We start from the raw sequence: 27,920 nt of genomic DNA on the forward strand, positions 1-27,920 counted from the left end.
CCCGTCTTCTCCAGATCTAGCTTTATGGCAAATGGATCTTCTTCTCTATTCTTCTTAGTATTGCTTCTGCAAACAAACCTTTGTACGGGCTATTTTTCTTCAACTACAAGAATACTCAATTTCATTCAATCAAGAAAAAAATCAAAGAAATTTTAATGCATTTTCAAATGAAACCCTCAGAGGTAGTTTTATACTCTTGCAGTTAACTAATATTAAAATTGCCTTTCTCTGAATTTAGCAAAAGTGCCATAAATATAAAAAACTAATCCAGTTAATTTACACTTATGACAATGCAGAATTGGATCATAAATAAAAAAGCAAAAATGCTAATTCAGAGATGTCATCAGTCACAAATAAATGTGTTCAAGAAACAAGTGTGTCAGGAATTATCGAGATAATTTTTATGTGCTTGGCCAGGGCAACAGCAGTATCATTTTTAAAAAGTAATTATCATTTAGAAATAAATATTTCAAAAGCATTAAAATGCCACAGTTATATTTCAATGTGAAAAATGTTTAAATCTATCATAGTAGTGAAAAAGCTGTTCAAACAATAGTAACCATTATTTGGATAGCAAATCCACACAATGTCAATGCTTTTCCCCCCAGAGATTAACAATTTTTTACAATTCTGGTTACCAGGGGGGGAAATTACAGTGATACAAAACTCCTTGCTTTCATCATTATTTTTGTGAATTTGCACTAGGATCTCCTTCAAAGTAGAAAATGTGTAAAGATTTAGATAACGCTCACAGTGAAAACACATTCAAAAATGTAGCAGGGGATACTCTGGGACAAAGATCTGGGAGCAGACTAGATGGCTTTTATTCATGCTGTTTTAAAAATAACGAAGCAAGAATCTTACATAATTAAGGCAATCAGTTTTGAAAACTTTACTTTCCAACCTTATCTTTTGGTCATGGGGCTCCTCCATCCAAAAGTCCTTTACTAAAGTGTTACTTGTGTTGGCAGCAGCTTCAAACTGCTAAGGTGAAGGGTGAAACTGAGTTAGATTCACCAGAGTTCAAAGACAATCATATTTGTCTCTTTCATGTAAACAATAGATTTGAAAATATGAGTCACCCAGCATTAAGCACTTTTACATCCCATAGTTTTCAGCAGAGGAAAATTATGTATTGCTTAAGATCAACATCCCCTAGAAGAGCCAGACAATAGCACAGAATACTACTAACAAAGAGAACTGGAAACCAAAACTGCAGTACAAACCAAAACTTCAAGGTGTAGTTTCAAGGACATTCAAGAATCCTCCTTGATGCAATGGATTCCTACTGCTATTTGTTATGAAAAACTCTCCCAGACAATAATAAAATTATGTTTTTCCTCATTTAATTTTTTTTTTTAAAAAAAACACCAATTAAATAATTGAATATACATAAGAACTCATTTCATCCTCATTAGCTGAAACACTGTAAAAAGTAAAAGGGATTCTACTGTTGAATTTTCTTTCTAGGAAGAATTCGTTGTTACTGAAAAGTGTGTCCATGTCTTTACAATGAAACATTTACAGTTTCAAAAGTTTCTTTCAGCAAGTGAGTGATTGCATACACATAGACAAAAGATGGCTGTGCAATTTTCTGAAATGAATTAATGTTCTGTTTTCTTCTTGTCTTTTCTTACTCTTCTGTTCTTCCCCGAGTGCTTTGATAAATTTTCCTAGAGAGAGAAGGAGGGGGCTTAAATGAGCACAATATTCTTTTCTGAACAATGACAGCACAGTTTCAAGGTTAACCTTACTAGCCCCCCACCAAAAAAAGTTTGTGGAAGGGGGAGGTATTGTATGACCCCAGAAAATTCCAGTGTTTTGAGGTTAAAGGTGAGAGTTTAACATTCTCAAAGAGACAGGGTTTAACATTCTCAAAGAGAATTTGTACATCCCTGCAAAGGAGAAAAAAAGATTTTCCTTGAGGAGAATCTACTCAACCACAGTAGATCACTTCCGCTTTGTTACATCATGATCTAAAAGGATCTAAAAGGATCTAAAAGGATCTAAAAGGAAAAGAGTACAGTATAGGACATTTTCTGTCTCAATACTTTATACTGGCTGGGACAAAAGAAGTACTAAAAAAAAGGAATAGATGTACACTCGTCCCTCCACATTTGCGGCTTTGTCTTTTGCAGTTTGATTATTCATGGATTTTTTAATATGTTCTTTCTAGGAATATCTTGTCTTCCAGCGCTAATTTATGGTCGCACTGAAGGACCTAGAGAGAACACTCCACTAGGCATCTGTAGCTCCTCCAGTGCAATTCTATGGTCAGTGCCTGGCAGATGTTGACCACAGAGTTACACTGGAGGACTTAGAGATTCCTAGAGAGGTGTTCTCTCAAGTAAAAAGAATAGTGTTTTTGTTATTTGCGGTTTTTTCACATTCACAGGGGTCCTGTGTCCCTAACCCCATTGAATGTGGAGGGAATAGTGTATTGAGAATTTATGTCCTGCCCATTTTTGTCTTGACATTCAGCAGCCTTCCTTGTACATTGTACCATGTACAATGTCACTGAATGCCTACGTTGTAAGGCTAATTCTCTGTGAATTCTCAAACAAAGCTAAAGTAAAATATCCCATTCTGGTGATTAAGCAATAATAAAATTCATACTCTATTCAAGTTTAATATGCCTCTGCATCCTTGAGTGCATTCAGATTAAATCTACAGTTGTATAGTATTTTAGATTACTAAACCATCATCATATTTGTGCACATTGTCTGGAGATGCAGTGTTTAAAAGAGAAAGTGCTTTGAAAAATTCAGGTGTGTATATGCCATTCTAGAGTGTTTTGTTGTGGGGTGCCTTCAAGTGTACACATGGTTAATTGTTTTATTCACCTCTGTCCTATGAGTACTTAGAAACAAGTATGTTATGAAGATGGAACCATTAACATCATTATATTAGAATAAACTTACAGCTGAATTAGTGTAGTTCTTTTCCACAAGTATATTCCTGGCACAATTGTTGATGTGTTTAAAACGATCTGGTCCAAGCAGGATACCACCATACCAGCGGGACACCACAACCAAAACATTATGGACATCCAAAATCTACAAAATAATACACTAATATTAAAATAGTACACTAGTATAATGCACCCGTGCCAAGCACGGACTTGCCATCTACAGATTTGAGCTTCCGCAGATGGTAAGCCTAGGCTTTTTAAATGGTTGCATTTGGATTTGAGCATCCATGTTTTTTGCTATCCGCGGGGGGGGGGGAGAGCACAACAGATCCCCATGGATAGCAAGGGCTGCCTGTATTAACCTTTGAACTATAACGGCCCATGATTACTCTTCTGTGTTTAAGCACTTCTACTTATCAGTTCAACTGAAATAAGGTCAAGAATATTTTCAAAGAGATTCCTTTTTCATACCAATCACCGCTACAATTTGAAGCAAGCCAACTTCATAAATGATGGTTTGAGATAAGACTTGTTTCTATAAACCACAGCTAGAACTAAACACAATTTGTCCTGATTCAGATATAATTATAAACTACAGTCAATTGAATATGAACAGGGAATCTAGGGTCCAAAACACATTGCAGAAATAATCTAGTTTGTGAGCACTTTAACTACCCTGACTCCATGCTATGGAATTCTGGGAACTATAGTTTTGTGAGACATTTAGCCTTGTTTGTCAGAGAGCTCTGGTGCCATAATAAACTACAATTCTCAGGATTCTGTAGCACTGAGCAAGGGCAGTTAAAATGGTCTCAAACTGGATTATTTCTGCAGTGTGTTTTGGACCTTAAGTCTCATTCTCATAATTATACTGAAGGAGAAAAGCACAGCTCATAAGCATGCTTGGATATATCGAGACAGAGAAGTTACAATTTCATTTTTACTGACACTCTGTTAACTAGCTTCATAGTCTGCAACCCCAAACTTTAATATTTTCCCTGATTTTCTGTATTCTGTTCCATCACTTGACTCCCATCTGTCAAAAAAGGAATCAAACAATATTTTAAAATATGCTGTATCTTGCTATACTCACTAACAGAAATCTGCAGATTAAGTTTTAATGTTTATCCTATGGATACAAAGAAAAAGGCATTATGATATTCCAATTTGTCTCTTACCTGCATGAGATGGAGAAGACGACCACCTGCAGCTGTCTCACCATCATCTTCACAATCCTGTAAGAAAGTCTGCTTGTCTTCACAATATATCCTAAAAATTAGAAGAAAGAGAGCAGAATACCTGTGTAAACAAGTCAGTTATTTTTCTACCTTTGCTGTAATCCCATAAACTGTACGTCAACAGTTTTCATTGTTTATAAAACTTACTTTTACTCAAATGTTTCAAAATCTATTAAAAAACAACAAAATCCACACTTAGTTCTACTATGTCTAAGAGTTTGCACCTATGTGATGGAACAGAATCAACTGCATTAACCATTTTTTATCTTTTTCATCAGTACACAATGATTACTGCTAAAATTAATGACTCACCTATATGCATATATGTTGTGAGTAGCATTGGCTATTTTTTTATTCTTGTACAGCTCAGCAAGTACATTTTTCACCTTGGAAAACAAGAAAACAGCTATAAATATGTTTTAATCAAAGGGCTTTAAAAGCCTTATCCAGTTAATTCTTGAATATCCTAATATAGTTAAATGAAAAAATATTCATGTTATAATAAATATGCATGTTTTTCTTCTTAGTATATCTTACTATCAGAGTATACTCTATAATATGCTGATAAGGTATAATAAATTTAGACATATGGTTGATTTGAAAGTGACACTGGATTTAAAAGAAGATACCAGTGAGTAATTGTGTTCAGGATGAAAGGTTGGACATGCAAAATATTTAAGATACAGTGGGCCCTTGGTATACGCGGGGGATCCGTTCCAGACCCCCCCGTGTATACCAAAATCCGCGTATGCTCAAGTCCCATTTGTCTCAATGGTGGTGCGTGTGCACGCGTGCCACCATTGGGACAAATGTTCCTGCCCCCCGCCTCCCCTCCCTCGCTTCCTCCTCCCTTCCCTCCCTGCCTCCCTCTCTTCCCTTCCCCTTACTTACCTTTAAAGTCTCGGCGCAGCAGCTTGGCCTCTGCCACCGCCGCTGGGGGGGGAAGCCGGGTGGCGGCGGCAGAGGCCAAGCCTCGGCTTCCTCGCCGCCTCCGTGAAAGGGCGTGATGGCGGTGCTGGAGGCCTCTTGGCCCCCAACAGCACCGCCACCGGGCCTTTCCCACGGTGGCGGCGAGGAAGCAGGGCTGCCGCGCCGGAGGCCTTCAAGGCCTCCCGCGCTGGCATCTGGCCTCCTCCATGCTTCCGCCGCCGAAGAAGGGCCGGATACCGGTGCTGAAGGCCAAGAGGGCCCCAGCACCGATACCTGCCCCTTCCACGGCGCTGAGGAGGCCGGGTGACGGTGCCGGAGGCCTTGAAGACCTCTGGTGCTGCTGTCCTCCGCGCCTACTCTTTAAAAAAAAGGTGCGGAGGTGGGGAAGAGTAGGCGCGGAGGGCAGCAATGCCAGAGGCCTTCAAAGCCTTCGGCACCGTCACCTGGCCTCAGCGCCGTGGAAGGGGTGGGTGTCAGTGCTGGGGCCCTCTTGGCCTCCAGCACCGGTATCCGGCCCTTCTTTGGCGGCGGAGGCATGGAGGATGGGGCCAGGCTTTGTCCTCCTCGCCGCCGCCACTGTTAAAGGGCCAAGAGGCCTTCAGGCTGCAACAGGGTCTTTTGTGGCGGCGGCAGCAGCAAAGAGGACGAGACCAAGCCTCTTCTCCCTCGCGGCCTCGGCCTCCACCACCACAAAACGGCTGGATGCTGCTCCTGGAGGCCAAGAGACATCCAGGCTGCATCCAGCCCTTGTAAGGCGGTGGCGGCGAGGAGGACGAGGTCAACCTTCGTCCTCCTCGCCGCTGCTGCCACCATGAAAGGGCCGGGTGCAGCCTGGAGGTCTCTTGGCTTCCAGGAGCAGCACCCGGATTTTGCCACCGCCGCAGCAACGAGAACGCAGCAGCGGCGCGGCGACCCAGGTAAGCAGGGAGGGAGGGTGGGAGGGAGGGAAGGTAGGTAGGTAGGTAGGAGTGTGGGAGGGAGGGAAGTTAGGAAGGAGGGGGGAAGAGGAGGGGGACTTTGTTTCCAATGGTGGACCTCTGGAAGGAGTGGATTATACCTGCTCCTTTTTGGCCCAGTTCTTCTTTCTTGGCATGGCTTCCGGCTGCATTCAAGGCATGTGTCATCTAAACGCCATGCCCCAATGTGACCCAAACCCAGCACTCTTTGCCTGTGTGTTTCAGGCCTCTATCCATCTGGAATGTGGCCTTCCTCTTTTCCTACTGCCTCCCATCTTAGCAAGCACTATTATCATTTCTACCGAATCATGTCTTGTCATGATATGGCCAAAGTGCAACAGTCTCAGTTTAGTCATCTTGGGTTCAAGGGATGGTTTGCTTTAGGACCCATTGATTTGTCTTTTTAGTAGCCCACAGTATCCATAGAACTCTTTCCCAGCACCACATTTCAAATGAGTTTATTTTCTTCCTGACAGTTTTCTTCACTGTCCAGCTTTCACAACCATACATAGAATGGGAAATACAACGACATGGACAATTCTATTATTCAATTATACATCTTTACACTTCAGGATCTTGTCTAGTTCCTTCATAGCTGCCCTTCCAAATGCTAGTCTTCTTCTGATTTCTTGACTGCAGTCTCCATGATTAATGACTAAGCCATATGCTTGGGTTGTATCACCAACTCTCAGGGGGCAGAAGGGACATCCATCAACTATATATGATCATTTTGGGAGCTGAACTTGGCAGAAAAATGGGTCCTAAACATAGGTCTGGATCCTAAATTCATCTCCCCAAACAGAACAATGTTTGTTGAATTGAACATTCCTGCATTCCCCCCTCCGTGCAGTTCCCAGTCCAACAAAAATCTGTACTTGGAATTTAGGGAAATGGATGATGTGAGATATAATAGCTGGCACCAGTAGCATATACAAACATACATCTCTTTTTGATCTATGCAGAGATTGATATTTCCTTCCTCCCTCCACACTGACCAAAGCCCCCTGAATTTGAACTCATGGCTGGTGAGAGCTGTGGGGGATTGGAGAAGCATCTGGCTACATCTCTGTAGCCAGACATGAAATGAAATGACCTCTGGAGGACCTCAGCAGAGGATGTAATAATTTTGCATCTGGCTGCAGGGAGATAGCCAAATGCCTTTCCAATCTCCCACCACTTTCACCAGTCACAGAATGATGCTGGGGGAGAGGCTGCAATGACTCTACAGCAGATCTGGGGGTCAGTGAATTATCAACTTCACCATAGTTCTACATGGTATACTGTGCTACGCTGGATCATACAGAATTGCAGCCATTGTGTGGAAGTGCTGATGGAGCAAGAATTTGTGAGTACGTATCCTGTATACACCATTTTAAAAAAAAGGGAATTGAATATAGAAGTCACTATAAATATCAAAGTAAGACTATGGGTAGATTAAGTAGAAACAGAGAGAAGAAGGTAAAATTGCAGACAACCAACGGTTGTAGAAGTAAAAGCATAAAAAAAAAAGACCCTTCAGGAACAAGAACTGCCAGCCAGGTACACAAGGACAGTTGGACTTCTGCGGTATCACAGAAGAGTAGAAAAGACCCTGGTACCTTTATAGAACATTAAGCTGATAATGATTAGCTCTCAGAGAAGTAGTATTAACTGATCAACAGGGTCTTAAGGGTTTCCATGTACAGTATAAGAAAATGTAGTATGAAGTAGAAATAATAAAACCATTCATTCTTCTTACACCTTTACCTGTGCCATCCAGAAGACCTATGGCCTTCCACGCTGCCTTCTAATAGTGGTTGGCACCAGACATATTCATACTTAATGTAGACCAAATCAAATCAATAGGAGATATTATAGGTAACATATGTGTTTAATAGGTTTGTTCTATGTGTAGCTACATCTGAATCTAACTCTATTTGTTATCTCCTATGATAATCCAAGAAACAGAAATAACATTCTTTTCCTTTTAAAAAAAATGTGGCCGCTTTCTGCCCAGCAGGCTACATAATCTAATGTGTTAATCACCAGAAATAAGCAAGACTCCTTCAATGCCTCTTTAACTCGTTTAATCTATTTTCTGCACTGCAGGCACTAAGAACTCAATAAAAAATTAGGTAACAATTTATTAGTTGTCCTTTTGCCCATATCTCTTCTAAACATAGTAACTGTTTTTCTAATCTTATCATAGCCCATTTCCCTGTACTAGATAAAATGCTATCATAAAGAAACTGTTTTAATAAACAATGCATAATTAATACCAATTTAAGCAAAACATTATTAAAGCTATGAGAGCTTGAGAAAACATGCCTGGCAAGCAAACAGCTTTTAATTCAAAAGAGGGGGGGAGTCTTTTCTCTAGAGTTATCAAAATACATCTTCAATATTTATCTTTGCTGTATTCCCATTATTTCACAGCAAATTCACTGTGAGAAACACTGCCATAGCAGACCTCAGGAAACAGTTCATAGCATCTCCAAAGAGAATTCTGCTTTGAAAACATTTTCACCAAATCACAATATCCCTTTCTAAAGGGAGAAAGCACCAAAGGAGGAGAGTGTAAACAACAAAGCATGCATATAATCAGCCAGAAATTCATTTGTAAAGACAGAACTGTTCCATACTCCCCATTTGTAGGAACTGACTTGGCACAACTTGGAATGTGTGAAAGAACAGTGCATGTCTACATAGAAGTAGCACTAAATTTAGTATAACTTATTCCAAAGTGTAATTACCAGTGGTAGTTAACTGTGACTCTATCTATGTTGCCTAGCCAGCATGGGTGGTGGAAATGGAAGTCCACCATAATCTGGAAGGCCACAAATTCCCCATCTGAAGTATGCATGAATACCTCTTAAATATAGCTACACTGCATGAAAGTTCCAACATTTGCATTCTCTGATCTTTGTGGATGTTGTATAAGCACAACCACAACAAGCAATTCTTCTATCAGCATTACTGTTTCAATTAAAAGAGAGGGCCTGATGCAGCAAGAGAAGGGAAGGAAGAGTTTCTTTTTTAAAAAAAATATCCATTGGGCATTTTTAGCAGTGTAAGGGACAGACACTTATTACAACAATAAATAGCCCCTTTTCCTGGATTAGGATCGTATAATACACAAGTTTCCAGTCATTTGTTTCAGTCTCCCACCTCTACATGTGGAAAACATTTGGATTTCAATGGTAAGGAACAATGAAAACAATCACTTTAGAGCTATAGACAATATTTTAGAGCTATAGACAATACTTTGCTAATCCAAAACAAGGAAGTGGCAGTTTTCCAACCCTCATTGCACCACATTTGGAGATTTCCTCTCAGGCAATCCCATCACCAATGTGGGGTTTCCATGGTGCTCACTGCAATTACCAAGAGTGAGGGCTTTCCATGATCCTCACCTCTGGCACAATGTAAGAACTTCCTCTTGTTCCACCTGTGTGACACCAACTGTGAGGATGCCCCTATAAATGTAACTTCTGGGCTCAATGGACACCACCCTTCTATATTCAATGCTGCCACCACAGAAAAGAGCTCAGGTAGTGTTTCCACTAGAGGCCAAAAGTGTATAAAAAACCCCACTACTAGTTATTTACAGAAGTGAAACAAATCAAAGCAGATTTATTGTTTATTTTATTTAAAACACCACATACCCTATCTCGCACTCCTTTCAAACTAAACACACCAACTGAAATCTCAGACAATACCAAACCCGCAACCAAAACTCCATCCAACCCTAGTTTAACTCAGATCTCCTAACTAACCTCCAATTGTCATTTGTCAGCCTTATGCAAATCTCTTCAAACATTCCACAAACCTGCATTCACTCCAACATTCCCTTCTCGTCCCCCTTCTAACAGCTCTTTATCTTATATAGTTGGCCCTCCATATCCATGCATTCAATCATCCATGGCTTGAAAATATTCCTCCAAAAAATAAATCCCCAAAACCAAATCTTGATTTTGTTATTTTATATAAGGGACGCTTTTTACTATCTCATTGTATATAATAGGACTTGAGCATCCATGAATTTTGGTATCCACATGGGGTCCTGGAACCAAACCACAGTGGATACCAAGGGCCTACTGTAGTAGTAATAATAATACCCCATTGTATAAAATGAGACTTGAGTATCCACGGATTTTGATATTCATGGGGGATCGTGGAACCAAACAGATACCAAGGGCCCACTGTACTCTAATATACCACTAATAAATCAAAATCATTTTCAAGTACAAAGTTATGACATCACAGAGACTACTCTCATGTGTTTAGCATTAGGCACTATCAGAATATACATCCAAATGACCTACAGGTCTTTTCTAACTGCACAATTCTTTATTTATTGCTTTTCATAATCTTGTTATTTTTAATGTTTAATTGAGTACATTAAAGAACATACCATACTAAACACAGAATAAGTTTTACTTGAATTTGCCTTACACATATGTCCCTCTGACATGAAAATATCTAATCTAGAATCATTATAAAATAATGTTTTTGAAAACAAAGGCCAACGTTGATTTTTCCAACCTAGATGCCACATTATTCACTTCAGAATTCAGAGGATTTTGATCTAAGAAGAAAAACACTACTTTCAACTCATTTCTGATCAATGAAAGTACTCTGCACAAATACTTGATACATGAATATAAACTAAATATAACTGCAGTTTTAAGACTTAGAGACACCTAGCTCTTGCCTCACAAGCACATTTAGGAGGCACACTAAATTTAAGTGTCTTTTTCTTTCTCTGAATTGGCTCAAGGGATGTCAACTGATGTGAAAAATCTAAATACCCTTTTGATCCAATTGAGATATCATGGCAAACTCCAATTATCATAAAGCACTGAAGTTAGTAAAAAAAAATAATATACCCAGGTGGAAGAGGAAGATGAACCACACTAGCTAGGACTGGAAGGCAACTGTGCTTTCCCAGATAGCTTTGGAGAGCCAGAATAGATAATGCCTACATCAATTTTAAAATAACTTAGCACAGAACTTTGGAGCATATATGCCTTTTACCCCCAGAGTTTGGACTATAGCTTCCAGATTCCCCCAGGTACTATGGAGTCTTACTAACCTGTTTTGGGCTCACTACTGGTGCTAAATGCCCCTGGAAAGTGCTTCTTCTGTCTGTAATTGGATTTCCATGATAAATTGGAGGTAACTCTTCACCTGTAAATATGAGAATTCAGATTTCATACATTGACTTGCATAGCACCTTTCTAGCAGATTCAGAAAGCCTGCTAAATTAATCTTCCTCTCCATCACAGAAGTATGATCAGTGATGTCACCCCTCTATTTGTATTCCTCATCATATTTTCCACCAAATTCCATATTTCTCTTCTGTTATGGCTCACAGCATGTTGGTTCCAAGAACTGATTCCCTTTTACTGGAAAAGTGTAACAAAGCTAGCTGGTTCAAATGAAGTGACAAACTACGATTTAGGTGAAATCAGAAAAGCTGACAATATGTGAGAAGAGGAGAGCATCACAGCCAGCTCACTCTAGGCCAGGGGAAGGGAGCATCTAGCCTTCAAAGACTCCCACCAGCCTTAGCACATCAGCCCAACATCCCTAGATAGTGAAGGATGATGGGAGCTGCAGTTCAATAAAGCTGAGAGGACTAAACATTCTCTGCTCCTGCTTTAGGCTGTTGAATGCAACAATGAATCAACTATATCTTATTCCAATAGACAAAACACTAAATATACTGGTAATATTTCCACTCAAGATACTGGTAACATCTGCTTTTGCTTCCTTCATGTAGCATAATCTCATCTTACAAAATCAATCCTATATCTTTCATGTCCTTTGCCAAGTTGTTCTCTATATAAAAATGGTCCCTTGCTCTAGCCCCTTCATGCAGTTTGTGGAAGGGTGTTCAAAAGGAGCAACAGAGCTATGGCATCACTGCCACTCTGCATTTTGCCTGACATCCTGTTTAGTCCCAACTACAGTAGTCCCATTCAATCAACTGTTAAATGGTGCATCAACATGTAGGTATATCCAAATGATTCAGTGGGTCTAGTCTAGTCAAAACTAATTAGAATTTAGGCCTTTGAAAGTAGACAGCTGACAAATGGAAAGTAAAGATACATTGATCTCTATGTACATGGGCATCTATGGAATCTGGAACCCTATACAATCAAGATTGCAGCTCCTTCACCAGTTCATGTCAGTGTCTAATGCATGGACACTGGGGACAGATCGACAAAAAGCAGAAAGCCTTTCTAATATACATTTATACACATGAGCTTCTCTACTCACCAAATCTTTTAGTTTTGCAAGACTCATTTCCCTCCAATTGAAGGAACCCATTATTTCCTTGTTATCCATAATAACATCTTTCAGAAACATAACTAGGCCTCTGGCTGCTCAACCCCAGTCGCCTCCCAACTGGCCCAGGCCCGCAGTGACTCTGGATCAGACGCCGCAATCCTAAAGCCAGCTGCTGCCGCAGCCCTAAATGAACCACTGGCAAGGAGCAGCTTTTCGCCGCTCCATTTTGGGACAGCTTTTCTGGGTTAGCATGCTTTCTGCGTGGCTTCTGGCCACTTTTGGGGCATGTGTCATTTGCATGCCCCACCCCGCACACAGTCAGAATAAGAATCTGGCGATTTATAACATCTTCAACACTGCTTGCAGTGTATTTGGCTCTGCTTGTTATATCTGCGCCAAGATTTCAATAATACGAAAAAGAACTGAAAAATGATAAAACCAATTGAACCTACTTAATACCTTCTTGCCTTTCAGACAGATCAAAATTCACTGTTAACGTGGTGCACTCTTGTAAGGGCAGGTAATCCAGCAGAGATTCTTCATGCTCCACATCAATTTCTTCCATACTTTTTTTGACCTCTGGCCCTGCTGATATACAAACAAATACTATTTCAAGAGGCTTCCTTCATAGTTTCATCTATAGTGGGCCCTTAGTATCTGTTCAGGTTTGGTGCTAGGCCCTCTGTGGATACCAAATCTCTGGATGCTCAAATCACATTAAATACAATAGCATAGTGAAATGGTATCTCTTATAGAAAATAGCAAAATCTAGATTTACTTTTGGGAATCTATATCTTTTTGGAATAGTTTCAAGCTGTGAATGGTTGAATCTGTGGATAAAGAATCTGTGGATCTGAAGAACCACAGTGATAACAACTGTGGAGAAATTAGTAGTAAAACAATTGATAGTCTGAACAAATTCTGCAAGTTGAAAATATTTCATATGACTAACACTTTAATGAATATATATATATATATAGTTTTTTTTTTTAAAAAAAATGTCCGCAGAACCCTAAGATCTTCAGCGGATGGTTTTCTCTAGTTCCCGCCACCATCACAGCCTTGTTTGGTGAGGACATGAGAGAAGGGCTGCTCCCAACCTTTGGAACTCCCTTTCACAGGCTGTCCCCTTCTCTGTTCTCCTTTCACCGACAGATAAAACTTCTCGTCAAGCAAGCTTTTAATACATAATTGCATCCTGGGAGGCTTCTTATTGGGGATTTTACTTGGTATGTTTTTAATGGTTTTATATTTTTAACTTTACATTTTAAAGGATTTTACAATTTTTGTTATATTAATATGGTGTTTTAATTGTATTTTAAAATTGTATTGTTTTATTATTGTTTTTAAGCTTTTATGATCCACCTTGGGTCCAAGTAGGCATAAATAAAATAACATGCTGTTCACATCCTTGGATGTCTGTGAATTCTGAATTTTACTTCTAGGGTACCACAGAATAGCCTGCAAATGGAATCAATTTGTCAGTTTTTCATATTTTCTATATTACTGTATTACTACTATCTTCTATATTACTAGTGGTGAAAGACGTGGCCAAAGGAAAAGCAGAAGCACCACACAAAACAGTGAGGCACTGTGGTGGTTTTAAGGGACTCTGAAAAGAGGTTTCATGCAACCTTCATCCCCACCATGGTCCTAAAGTCTGATGGTTCCCCTTGTCTTTCTTGCACACCAATATTTTTTACTGAAGGCCCTTCTACCACCCCCTTTTCCCCTCACCATCCCCTTGCTGCCCCCCATTCCCTGACTGCCCCCTGGATCTTTCCATTGGCCCCATGAGGGGCATACTGTCCACTTTGGGAATCATTAGCCTTTCTGTAGCTCCACTTGCACGGTTTGGTAATTCCATCACATGATTCAGTTGCACAAAAACTGTGAAGGCTACCATAATCTTTCCTATGTTTTATCATAAACCTTACCTCTACTTCTACCAATTGTGCCACATGGCTAGACAAACAGCACAGACTGCCTAGAAACCCAGAAGGCAGTTGAAGCACATACGATTTTACTTTTCTCTTTTTCAAACTTTCTTCTGTGGTTTTAATACTGAATATTGTGTTTTAATAAATAATCGAGGGTATCCTAACTTTAGTACATTTACCTGAATCACAAGACTGTGATTTTTCTATCAGAAACTCCCGTATCTTCTCCACCCATAAATAAAGGATACTTTCACCAAGATTCTGTCTGAAAAAAAATCATACAACCAGTTTCCTTTCAGAAAAATGTAGTCTAAATATTGTTCTTGAAATCGTAAATGAAAATAATTGGATAGTGGCCTTAAGCTGCACATGTCCAAAGTGAATTGCTTTGCTTTGGCACTTATCTCACCAAATATACAGATTCCTGAGAAAATTCATATATACCTCCCTCAAAAAATTCATGGAAGTCTAAAGATAGGATTTCGTTTGAACACTATGAAGCACAAGCTACAGTATCTGTATGTCCAGAGTAGGCCTTTTAAAATTAATTGGGCAAATAGAAATAGCACTTTTGCAAGAATTTAGATGTCATCTGCTTGAATGATAATGTTAATCTACTTTTTTTAAAAAATTAAGAAAAGCAGGAATCTAATACAGTTGTCCCTTCATATTCGCAGGGGATCCATTCCAGCCCTCCCCCCACAGACAAGAAAAAACACATGTCCCCAATTCCTGGCTTTTCCTATGATGGCATGAAGTGCACGGCTGCTAGTACAGACACATGCCCGCACCTTCATTAAGAATAAGGGGGCTTGCTATCCATGGAAACTCAGTTTCAGTGTGTATGTCACTATGAGTCCAGGTTCTGAGAAAAAGAGGGATGTAAATAAAGTGAACAGAAGTTGTAACATTAATATAAAACTAATACTAGCTACTGCTGCAGTTGTTAAAATTAACAGTGTATATATTCAGTGGAAGGAAATTGTCTCTTGGCTCCTGCCTCTGGAACTGTCATGAGAGGATATAACTCAACAGATTGCTCCTCTGTACCATCCAGAGAATTAATAATGTTTTGGTTCAGAAAACACAACTTGTTGTAATCAAAAGCAAAGGTAAAAGCTTCCAAAATCTTTATCACTGCAGTGTTCAAAGACAACATGGGAAAACACACAAAGTCAGAGTTCACTGCAGATTATTCACAAACCATATTATAGTTTAGTGTGAAGTCTGAACTCAGCCACGTTTACTTGGCAAATTAAATTAAGGTCCCAGACCAGAGAACTAAAGTAGGTTCAAGTACAGAATTGATCCCACTAGCACTAGTAATTTTAATGGAATTTATGGCCAATCTCATGGGATTATGCCTATAAAACATTTTGTAGAAAGCAACGTTCTACTGAGCTGTGTGTTTTCATTTTCTTTTGAACAGTGTGTCTAATTTATTCCTCATGAGAAGGGAGAGAAGTTATCGAGGAAGAATTTAAGGTATGGACAGCACTGAAAGAGTCATGCAACCAATGAGTCATGCAGTCCTCCTTGTCACATGACACTGACACCACTTGGCAACAAGGGGGCTTTCAAAAGCAGCACAATGCTTTGCTGCTAGAAAAAGTATTATAAAATTCACTAGCAGATTTTAAAGCATGCCAAAGTAGCTCTCTTTGAATGTTATCCCTTGCTCTCCTGATCATGCTATTTTAAAATACTAGATGAGAGAGCACTTACCACCGTATAAGATTATCGGTGGACAAAGGCCCTGTTCTGTAGCCCCTAGATTTTTTTTTTTAGGCCATAAGGGTTTGCTGATGAAGTTCAGCAACACATTTCTAAATGCACTATACTCAATAGGAAAAGGAGTATATATGCACTATACTCAATGGGAACTGGACTATAGTCAATATCATACACAGTTCAGTTCCTCTCATTTTATTAGCAGTAGTCAATGTCATATTAAAGATTATTTAAATCAATTTAAGGTTCATTTTATAGTTAAATATCCGATTAATTAAAGATTTAGGAGCAGGGAATTTTAGTTTTTATTAAAGAATGGAGAAAATTAACAACTTTAATAATATATAATGAAGCATTTTTAATTAATTTCAGCTGATTTATTAATCTGGGTTCCATGTCTCTACCTGACTTTTATGTATTTTAACTAAAAACCGTAAAACAGATGAAAAGACAAAAAACAATTACTCGGCCAATTTAAAAAATGGTCTGACGCTTCATGGAAGTGGCCCATGTATAACCCACAGACTTCATTTTCAGCAAACTGTCCTGCTTCATCATACTTTTTGCACAGTTCTGCCACCAGTTGGAATTATGCACAAAATAATTTATGACAGTATTCGGATTTTAAAAATATAAGTGTGAGAGAGTAAAGAAATGTGTAACTTACATATAGATTTCTTCAAGATTATTTGCTAGTTCTGCATACTCCTGTCCCTGAAGCCAAGGAGCACTGGAATAAAAATGAACATGCTTAATGAGTATAGCCATTTGTAAAATGCTTGTAATTTAAGAGTCATAAAATCTTAAATTAGAAGAGACCACAAAGATAATCAAATCCAACATCTTGCCATGCAGGAATACACAATTACAACACAACTAAAAGACTTTAAAACACCTAGGCTGTAATCCTGTACACAAAAGGGGGCACTCACACTGAAATCTGTGGGGTTTACTTCTGAGAGGATGCATATGAGCTTGCAGTATAAAAGTAGCAAGTTAAGAAGATGAACTCTAGATGCTCTAGCAAAGTATGGCTCAGCAGCAATTCTATCTCCCTCTTCCTGCACCAAATTTTGAGAGAGATCAATTAGAACAGTGGTGGTGAACCTATGGCATGAGTGCCAGAAGTGGCACTCAGAGCCCTCTCTGTGGGCACACACACCATCACCTCAGCACAGAGTTCACCAGAGTTTGTTACTAGGAAGTCAGAGGGACATGGCATTTGTGCTAAATAAGTGGGTTTTGGGTTGCAGTTTGGGCACTCAGTTTGCCATCACTGAATTAGAAGATACAGCAAAAGTAGAGCAATTTCTTCCAGCTTTTGAACCCCATTTTGGATCCACACTTATCCTTTTTTCAATTAGTGGAAAATCTCCCCCCCCCCCAAAAAAAAACATGTTCTTCCAAATGCTTCTTCCCAATTCCATCAGGAAATTAATGAGCTAACCCTTGAAACATTTGGGATACATCTTCCAAAGCAGTATTCCAAATTTTAGAAAGTAATTTTAAAGCCAAACACACAAATTAATGAAATTAAAATGTCAAGTATGAAAATATAAGCTGAAAATGCTCAAAGCATAAGGGAAGGAGGGGGAGAGACAGAACTAGGATCCAGAACCAGGCAAGTGTGTTCATAGTTGAAATAAAAATGGAGAAGTTGTACTTGGCTCATAGCCCAAAGGCATAAAAGCTCCTGTACACACACTCTCTGCTCCTCACACACAAGAGTGTTCAGTAGTCAAGAGTCTTGAACTCTAACTTTCAACACTTTTTGTGTGACCTTGTACAAACTGCATGTTTCATTTCATCTGTCCTCCACATGTTTTAGGATTTTCTGTCGGGGATGCTTTGATCTGGATTTCCTGCATGGCAGGGGGTTGGACTGGATGGCCCTTACGGTCTCTTCCAACTCTATGATTCTATGAGTCTATGATTCTAAATTCTTCCAAACAAAAATCTCAGGATCAGAGATGAATAACTATAACCCAAGCTGGGCAACTTCCTAGGACTAAGAGAATTCACCCTTGCTTACTACAATCAAAATGCATGGGGACTATTTACCGTATATACTCATGTACAAGTCGACCTCATGTATAAGTCGAGGTCAACTTTTGGGGCCAAAAATATGGATTTTCATATGACCCGTGGATAGGTTGAGGGTGTGCTTGCCTCAGCGTCTCCCTGACTGGGCTTTCCTCGCAAAAGAAGCCCAGCAACGGAGAGGCTTTTGGGCGATTGCGTGCCCTCCTCGGCGTCTCCTCAGCCAGGCCCCTTCTCTGAGGAAAGGGCCTTGCTGAAGAGAGGCTTTGGGGAAGGCGATCGCCCTCCCCAGCGTCCCTTCGGTTGGGCTCCTTCCCAAGGGAAGGGGCCTCGCCGAAGGGAGGCTTCTGGGGAAGACGATCACCCTCCCCAGCGTCCCCTCAGCCGGGTTCCTTCCCAAGGGAAGGGGCCTCGCTGAAGAGAGGCTTTGGGGAAGGTGATCGCCCTCCCCAGCGTCTCCTCAGCCAGGCCCCTTCTCTGGGGAAAGCCTGGTGGAGGAGAGGCTGCAGGGCGCACGATCGTCTCCCTCGCTGGGCTTTTCCCATCGGAGGGAGTCGAGGCTAGCGGGGCTGCGGGGCAATCGGGCACCCTTGCCAGCATCTCCCCAGATGGGCTATCTCTTGCAGAGGTAGCCCAGCTGGGGAGAGGCTTGGTTAAAGTACCGCACTGCCCCGTAGATAAGTCAACCCGCGATTGTGGACGCCATTTTAGGGCAAAAATTTCTCGACTTATAGTTGAGTATATACAGTACCTTTTTTTCAAGTCATACTCTGGTTGCTGACAGCTGTCAGGAGCATGATTCCATTTAAAAACAAGTCTCACAACCTTGTGCACCTTGTTCATATTTAAAGTACTGTGCCAATTTTGCTATTACCCCATAGTATTTTCAGCCACATAGTGAATTGAGCTCTGGCAGGGGCTACAAAAACACCAGAGAGGAGGCATGCTCCTATACAACTATGTGTTGCCCACTTCTGATACAATCAGTCACAAAACCAGCACATAAAAAATACCCATTATCCTCTTAGCAGTTCACTGCAACACTACCATGCACATCTTGTCTTTGCCTACTACCCCTTGCTGCAACTCCATTACAAAAAAAAAAAAAAAAAAAAAAAAAAACGCTGCAAGAAGTATGAGATCTCACTTTTTAAATTTTTTACACTCTCTAATTTTCTTCTCCAAATCAGTAGTGCACAGTCTGGACTCTTTCAACATTATTGGCTTCGGTTTCCAGAATTTCTGAGTACTGCCAAACTGGTTTGTACTTCTAGAAGACAACGTGCAAAACCATCTGGATGATCAAAGTCTGAGAATCCTGCTTCAATTTGTTGATAGAGCTCCTACAGGTCCTTCAACGTTTCTGAGGTCTATGGTGTTTCTCTAATCCCACTACACCTCTGTATCAAATACAGTGGCAGCTCCAGCCTGATTTCCAGGTCTCTCAAAAGGATACATACACACAAGGCAATTGCAGATATTCAGGTATGAACAAATTTTACTCATGTATTTATATTGTGACAACCAACACTATTATTCAGCGCCTACACAAGTTAGCCATGTACTTGCCATTCTTCCTTTGCAGAACTTTGTACAGAAAAACTAGAAACAAACATATGGCAAAAGGAGGAAAACATCACAAGGACACCAGCATGATCTCTACTCTAAACCCCAATATCAAAGACATCCTATTGCCATGCCAGGTATACCAGAGAAAGATGAGGAAGGAGAGTTCATTAGCTATATCAGAACAGGCCCCAGCCCCTTGATGGCTGGTGGTTGGTTACAGAACACTCATGTTATGGTTCAGTTGCATATCTTAACATTTTGTAATATGACACATATTTTTCATACACAAACACAGTCAAGGAAGCAATTTTTTGGTTCAGCTACCAGGGTTATTTCAAAGGCGATACTCCTCATTCTCACAATGGGTCTCCTTCATATATACCAAGTATGCAAGATAGACTGAATATATTTCGGAGAATGCTAATACATTCTAGACATTGGGTAGGTGTACAAAACGGGACAGAAAGCTACAGCCAGAATATCCCTTAGCTCCCTGCTAAATACTGCTATATAAATAAGCTTAATAATGATAATAGTGACATACAGCGTACAGTATCATGTGATAATGATGACTTATGGGAAATACATGAAAACACAATATTCCTGAAATGAACTACCACTTACTTAAGCTGATAAATAGGTGGAGCAGCTGTTGGATATTCAGGTGGCAGGATCACCTGAAAGAAAAATAAATTAGCCAGTAGCTGAGGGCATACATCAATACAGAATAGTTCTGAAACATATAAAACAAGTAATACTACAGCTGGTATTAGGCTACCTTCATAGAAACTGAACAAATTGGAACTTGCTTGTGCATAAAATGCACAGAATTAAGATGGTAATCAACTTTTCTAACAGCTATAGAACATGGTACTTCAGTAATATAATTTAAATCTGGCTTTCTGGTTTTGCTAGTACTGTACAGGTAAGACAGGTGCCAACCTGAGTAGTAAAACCCTAGAACTAGTTTCCCAATATTACAAAGAAAAATATATTTTCATTAAAAATAGTTATGCAACTCTTCTGAAAGTATCCTGCTGCAAACCCGAAGGCAGATTATGTCACAGGAAACCTACCTGTAGACAGAGAGTCCACTTTGGCTCTTCCAAGCATTCACTAACTCGAATGCAGAAAATTTTCTCATCTTCATCAATAGCACACCATTCATCACCATATATAGCAGACAGGGCTTCAATTTCTTCTATCTGACAAAAAATGATGTTACATTATATTTCAATGTGCCCAGTACCATTCGCATAGCTAAATAACTACTAACAAATCATGTGACATATAGAGTATTAAAGTGTTTATCTCAAGATAGCCATAATAAACTATGTCCTCCTGTATTCAACACACTGTTGCAAACTTTTTTTGTCCAGTGTAAGATCTCTGTAGTTACACCCAAATTCTCAGTCCATGAGTAAGGGTCACAGAACCAACTGCTCCCTATTTTTTTATTTATTTATCTTATTTTATTTATAGCCCACTTTTTTTGCAATATGGGATGCAAGGAGGCTCAAAATATGAGTTAAAATAAGATACAGTTGGCCCTCCTTGTCCACAGATTTTTTTAACCACTGATTTAAACATCCATGGTTTGAATATTGTGAGTGTGTGTGTGTGTGTTGAGAGAGAGAGAGAGCGCAAACCTTGATTTTACCATTTTATATAAGGGACACCATTTTACTACCCCACTGTATTGTATTTAATGGGACTTGAGCATCCGTGATTTTGGTATCCACGGGAGACCTGGAACCAAACCCCACAGATACCAAGGGCCCACTGTACAATTAAAACAATAGATAATACAGAAGTTAAAAAACAAATTAGTTATATTACAATTAATCTATAACAGTTTTTTTAAAAGCCACTAAAATATAATAATTATGATTATTAATGCTAGATGGGTCCTGTGGGTGCTAAGGTCAACCTATTGATCACACCAGTGCTGATTCATTTCACCTGTTTAGCAAAGAAAATGACGAATAAACCCAGATTATCAATGGGTAACTGGCATAAAAACCCTGCTCCAAGACCCACAGTAGCTAGCTGCCCCATGCATGCACAAAAACACACATGCTTCTTGTATTGTGACACTATTAAGAAAGAAACACTTCTTGGGAAAGAAGAATTACATTTTTAAAATTTATTTATTAGAGTACACTGGTGCCTCGGGATACGAAATGATCGGGTTACGAAATTTCCGGGATACGAAAAAGTTGGATTGGCAAAAACTGTTTCGGGTTACGAAATATTTTTCGGGTTACGAAATTCATTTCGGCGCGAAATTCAAATGCTGCAAAGTGCAGCTATAGGCTTTCCAGTGCTAACGGAAAGCCTTTTCGGGTTACGAAATTTTCAGGTTACGAAAGGAATGGCGGAACGAATTAATTTCGTAACCCGAGGCACCAGTGTACTTATAGCCCGCCCTTCATCCCTAAAGGATATCAGAGCAGCTTACAATTATTATTTTTAATTAGATGGTTCCCTGCCCTCAGGCTTACAATCTGAAAAGACACGATACAAAAGGAGAAGGGAATGGTGGTGGGGAAGGGGATGAAGTCCAGTGGTTCTTCTCTCCCTCTGAGGCCTAGACCAAGGCAGATGGACTGGAGGGAGGGCCTGATGGAGGTGGCAGGCCTCACTCTCTCTGATGATGTAGAATAGATAGCAAAGGGAGGGCTCATCCACTTACTTTAGGCCAGGCCTGATGGAGCTGGCAGGCCTTATAGCCTTATCACACCCAACTCTTCAAGAGCTGATAGTATTTAGCACCTATTCCAATCTCATTTCCCAGATGTAGAATGAGTGAAGGGACAGTTGTGGGTCACTGCCTTGGAGATGCTGGCTTTGGGTATGAGGGGCTGCTGGAAGATGAGTGCTTTGACCCCAGGGAGGGCTCCTTTTGGGCTGGCAGCACCATCAAACATAATTCACTGCAGCATAAAACTAACACTTCCAAAGGGGAAAAATAGCATTCATGCATAAAGGGAGTCCTATTTGGGGGAACTGCTCCAGAGCACCTTAATGATGGACCACTGGTTAGTCTGGAAACAGTAAGAAACAACTCTGGTGTCTCCATGTTAAGAGCAGTGCTTTGCCTAAGATTTTGGGGGAAAGAGGCTTAACAGCTGGAGGGACACAGTGACCTAGCTTTAGTTAGATAAACACAAAGCAGATGTTTGCCCCATAGCAAAGTTAGGATCGAATTAGCACAGTCTTATTTGCAAGGGAACAATCAAGAGTTTGATGTAATGTCCTTAACGAACTGAAACAGACATCAAGTTCCTGAGTGCCATCCAGAGAAAGGAGCAAACAAGATGCAACAGATCTCCTCTAAAGATGATACAGCAAGATTTAATCTAAGTAAGTGATCCAACCCACGTTTTGTTGCAAGTGGCATAAAGATGGCAGGATCTGCCTAAAGCTAGCAAATGCTTGTATAAGAAAAACAGCACTTGAATCAAGATCTTAATGTACCTGTTTTATTTTACAGTGCATGTACGTACGATATCTTTGTTGTTGTTAGCTGCCTTCGAGTCAACTCCGACTCACAGCAACCCTGTGGATGAGACACCTTTAAGACTCCCTATCTTCCACTGCTCTGCTCAGGCCCTGGAAACACATGCCTGTGACTCCCCTGATTATTGTTTTTTCTAGTGATCCATGTTTTCTCATTATGTGGCCAAAGTACGACAGCCTCAATTTGATCATCTTGTGTGATCTGTTCGAGGACCCCTATGTTTGACCTGGATATCCTCAGCACTCTTCTCCAACATCACATTTCAAATGCATTTATTTTCTTTCTGTCTGCTTCCTTGACTGTCCAACTCTCAAATCTGTACATGGCGATGGGGAATACAGTATCTACATAGCATTAATTTGACTTAATTAAATTGAGCTTATTCCCAGATAACCAGGTATCAGTTTATCCATTTAGCCACTAATTTCAACCAGGCAGGCATGTGTTGGTGTAGCAGTGAAATTTTGAAACACCGGGAGTACATCTTTGGTAGGATTCAGTCAGTTCTGCAATAAAATATATGCTTATTTATCACAGATATATTAATATATTGTGCAATCATCTCTGCCAAAACCAACCTGTGAAGAAGACGCTTTCAAGCTGAATTATGCCATAAATTACATGCCATTCCTTTTCACAGGATACGACGACCAAGCAGTGCCTCAGAGAGAAGGCAATTTGGCACATTCACAAAGAACTGCTTTAACAAGAGCTGCTAGAAATAATGGCTAAATGGAGCTTCCATATTCAGATGCAGTGTACCTAGGGCTGCATCTGCACTAGAGAAATAATGTAGTTTGACACCACTTTAGCTGCTATGGCTCAATGCTATGGAAATCTGGGGTTTGTAATTTTGCAAGCTCTTTAGCCTTCTCTGTCAGGGAACTCTGCTGCCACACAAGGTGACCAGGGGCCCTCGTTTTCCAGGATGTGTCCTACATTTCAAGCTTCTGTCCAGGAGGAATTTCAAAATGTGCTTTATCTTTAGCATGGCAAAAAAGCATGAATTTATCATGCTTTTAGCTTTTACTGGGTCACATCCTATATTTTTCTTGACTATCCTACATTGTGATGCCTTGCCCTCCTTTGGAGTGAGGACATCTGGTCACCCTGGGTGCCACAAATAATTACAAATCCCAGGATTCCATGACAGTTAAAACTGCATTATTTCAGTTAAAGTGGTGTCAAACTGCATTATTTTTTAACAAGTGTTCTGCTTTAATATCGTAAGAACCTAATTCTGTTTTAATGCATTGGTTTTGTATTATTATTTTTTTAAACTGTGAACTGCTTTGAGTTCTAGTTTTGGGGAGGAAAGTAGTATACAAATAAATGATAAAGGTAAAGGTAGTGCCTTGACATGAATGTCTCGTTGTAACTGACTGTAGGATGCTCATCTCTAAGCCGAAGAGCCAGCTTTGTCCGAAGACGACTTCCAGTGCGCTGTTTCCCACCAAAGTGGTACCTATTTATATACTTGCAACAAATAAATAACAATAATAGTTTGATTCCATTGCAATTGTCACTTCTGTAGGTTTTTAACTGTACTGTGTTTTTTTTACCACAAACCATTTTGAAATCCAAATTTTGGAGGGAAAGCAGGATACAAATAAATAAATAAATAAATAAATAAATAATAAAATAATAATAATAATAATAATAATAATAATAATTCTGCAGTGCAGATGCAGCCTTAGGCTCCCTTTGAGGCTGCTTGTTTCAAACCGCGAGCAGTTCTGAGTCCCAGTTTTTTGGGGAAAGCGGGATACGAATTAATAATAATAATAATAGTAATAATAATAATTCTTCAGTGCAGATGTACCTTAATTGAGGATGTTCTTTTTAAACTGTAAGCCACTCTGAGCCCCAGTTTTTATTGCTGTTGGGGGGGGGGGCTGTTTAAATCAGGATACAAATAATAATAATAATAATAATAATAATTCATTGCAGATGCAGCCTTACACTAATTGAGGCTGTTCTTTTTAAACTGTAATTCTGAGTCCCAGTTGTTGTTGTTGTTTTGGGAGGGGAGCAGGATATAAATAAAATAATAATAATGTAATAATAATAATAATAATAATAATAATAATAATTTTAAATTTTCTTCAGTGCAGATGCAGCCTTACACTCCTTGAGGCTGTCCTTTTTAAAATGTAAACCAGTCTGAGTCCCAGGTTGATTTTTTTTTTAGGGGAGCAGGTTACAAATAATAACAATAACAATAACAATAATAATAATATAATTTTAAATCTTCAGTGCAGCTGCAGGTTGACACTGATTGAGGGGGGCTTGCTGGGGGCACCCATCTTCTCACTGCTGGGCTACCTTTGCCCTGACCTTGCACGACTCGTGTTATGTTTTGCACGTGTGAATAAGACCCAGGTCCCCAAATGCTTGCACCTCCACCCTGAACCTCTGCGCAGCCACTCACTCGCTTCTGCTCCGCTTCCGGGTCACTGGCCGCCATTTTGCATCTTTCAGAGCCACACAGGTCTCTTCCGTCTCGCCCCGCCCCTCGGAAAGAGAGAGAGAGAAAATCACAGTACTGTGACAATACCCAGCAGACGGGATAGTCTGCGCATGCGCGAGCGAAAGTCTTTCCTAGCTTCGTCCAACAGAGGTCTCTCTCTCTCTCTCTCTCTCTCTCTCTCTCTCTCTCTCTCTCTCTCTCTCTCTCGTCGACGTAGAGATAGAAGACTGTAGAAAACCACTTGGATTCTTGCAGCTGGGAATAAAGGGTTCCCGTCTGGTGATCTGTACAAAGTAAGAGGGATGTTTTGCAGTGTTTTTCCCCCTCCCAAACTGTGCCCTTTAAGAGGGTTTTCTTTGGACTTCAGCTCCCAGAAGCCTCAGCCACGTTGGCCAATAGTCTGGGATTCTGGGAGCTGAAGTCCAAAATTCCATTAAAAGAGCACACTGCAGAAGTAGTCCAGTTTGACACCACTTTAACTATGGAATTCTGGGAATTTTCATTTTTTGTTTTTACTTAATTATAAAAACGTTACCTATAACATCTTTAAGACAAAAATCTTAATATTCATAACTCCTAATGCATATCATATCACACAAACTCTCACTTCCTATAATCAACTCTCTTCTTTCTTTCTTTCTTTATCCTAATTATCCTTCCCTTTTTACTCTTCCTCTCCCTTTCTTTTTTCCTTCTTTCTTTATTCCCTCATTCCTTCTCCCCTTCTTACACTATCTTTCCATTCCCTTCTCTCCACCTTCCCCTCTCCCTCTCTCCATTACCCTCCTCCTCCATCCTCTTCCTCAAGCCCATTTTCTCCACACTCCTTACTCTTTCTTCACTAACTCATCCCTTCCTCACTTACTCATACCTTCATACACCTCCTCATGGGAAATGTAGTTTTGTGACTGGTAGTAACAAAAATGGTTTAAATATCATAAATCAAAGACATATGTCTTCCTTTTGTTCACACAAAGACTGCATCCACACTGCAGAAATTATCCTGATTGAGACCGCTTTAAATGGTATGGACTTCTGGGATATGCAGTTTTGTGAAACATTGAGTCTTCTCTGTCAAAGAGCTCTGGTGACACAATGAACTACAGTTCCCAGGATTCCATAGCATTCTGCTTTATCACACTACTAGGGGGCAAACAGGATTTCCTTTTTAACTCTCATTTAACTCTCATTTAAATCCTGTTTGCCCCCTAGTAGTGTAATAAAGCAGATTAATTCATGACAGTTACAGTTGTGTCAAGATGGATTGTTTCTGCAGTACAGTTGTAGCCTCTGTAAAATACAGGTTTGAGTCTGTTTCGTTGGGACCAAAACTGTTTGAGATCTCAGGGATTCAGATTTTGGAATATCAGCATACACATAATAAAATACCTTGGAAATGAGCCCTACGTCTAAACGTTAAATTCATGTATGTTTCGTATACACCTTATACTTATAGGCTGAAGGTAATTTTAGACACAATGTTTTTAATAATTTTGTGCATGTTTTGTATACATCTCCTACTCATAGATTGAAGGTAATTTTATACACAGTGTTTTTAATATTTTTGTGCATGTTTTGTAAACACCTTAAATTTGCAGCTGATACAAAACTGGAAGAAACTAACAAAACCAACAAATTGGAGGATAGGGATGGAATTCAAAAGGACCTTGATAAACCAGAAATCTGGGCTGAAATTAATAAAATGAAATTCAGCAGAGACAAATGCAAAATTCTACATTTAGGCCACAAAAACCAAATGCACAGGTATAAAATGGGGGATACGTGGCTTTCCAGTACTGACCTGCGGATTATTGTTGAACATAAATTAAACATAAGCAGCAGTGTGATGCTGCAGCAAAAAAGGTAAATGCTATCTTGGGGCCAAAGCATATGATCAGCCCAGGACCGCCCAGGACTACACAGCCCTCTCCTGAAGTGGGCCACTGCCATGGTCCCAAACCAGCACCACCAGGAGTCATATTTAATCTGCTCCTTTTTGATCCAGTCCAAAGGACCAGATCACAGAGCAGCTTCTGGCCACTTTGGGGGCATGCATAATTTAAATGGCAAGCCCCTAAAGCTGCCTTATTTGGCCCGTGCATTTTGGACCTAGAAGGCAGAGGGAAAAAACCACTCTGAAGAAATCTTGCCAAGGAAACCTCATGATAGATTTGCTTTCGGGTCACCATTAGTCAGAAATTACTTGAAGGCACACAACAACTAATATCACTGCTTTAATTAAACAATTCTATATTTGAAGTAATAGCAGGTTATCTTATGTGTGACGTTAAGACATGACTTCCTGTGGGAAAGTTATTGAGAGAACTGTGGAGCCC

General features: G+C 39.9%; 1 protein-coding gene across 2 annotated transcripts in view; it reads right to left on the bottom strand.

The window, feature by feature from the left end:
• Positions 1 to 802: 802 nt before the first annotated feature.
• Positions 803 to 27,920, bottom strand: part of LOC121917417 (protein IMPACT-like) — a 98,397-nt gene continuing 71,279 nt past the window's right edge. The window contains exons 3-13 of one of the 2 annotated variants that reach the window (XM_042443365.1): positions 25,546 to 25,628; positions 20,668 to 20,796; positions 20,216 to 20,268; positions 16,650 to 16,712; positions 14,431 to 14,516; positions 12,771 to 12,899; positions 11,110 to 11,204; positions 4,462 to 4,535; positions 4,090 to 4,180; positions 2,922 to 3,056; positions 803 to 1,673 (exon numbers count right to left, since the gene is read on the bottom strand). In XM_042443365.1, coding sequence (XP_042299299.1) covers positions 1,605 to 1,673; positions 2,922 to 3,056; positions 4,090 to 4,180; positions 4,462 to 4,535; positions 11,110 to 11,204; positions 12,771 to 12,899; positions 14,431 to 14,516; positions 16,650 to 16,712; positions 20,216 to 20,268; positions 20,668 to 20,796; positions 25,546 to 25,628 — 1,007 coding nt within the window. In that variant the 3' untranslated portion in view covers positions 803 to 1,604. Of the gene's footprint in view, positions 1,674 to 2,921; positions 3,057 to 4,089; positions 4,181 to 4,461; positions 4,536 to 11,109; positions 11,205 to 12,770; positions 12,900 to 14,430; positions 14,517 to 16,649; positions 16,713 to 20,215; positions 20,269 to 20,667; positions 20,797 to 25,545; positions 25,629 to 27,920 lie in introns of those variants that run through there. The other variant, XM_042443364.1, reaches the window with a different exon arrangement.

Source organism: Sceloporus undulatus, unplaced genomic scaffold, assembly GCF_019175285.1.
Source record: "Sceloporus undulatus isolate JIND9_A2432 ecotype Alabama unplaced genomic scaffold, SceUnd_v1.1 scaffold_17, whole genome shotgun sequence".
Lineage (NCBI taxonomy): Eukaryota > Metazoa > Chordata > Lepidosauria > Squamata > Phrynosomatidae > Sceloporus > Sceloporus undulatus.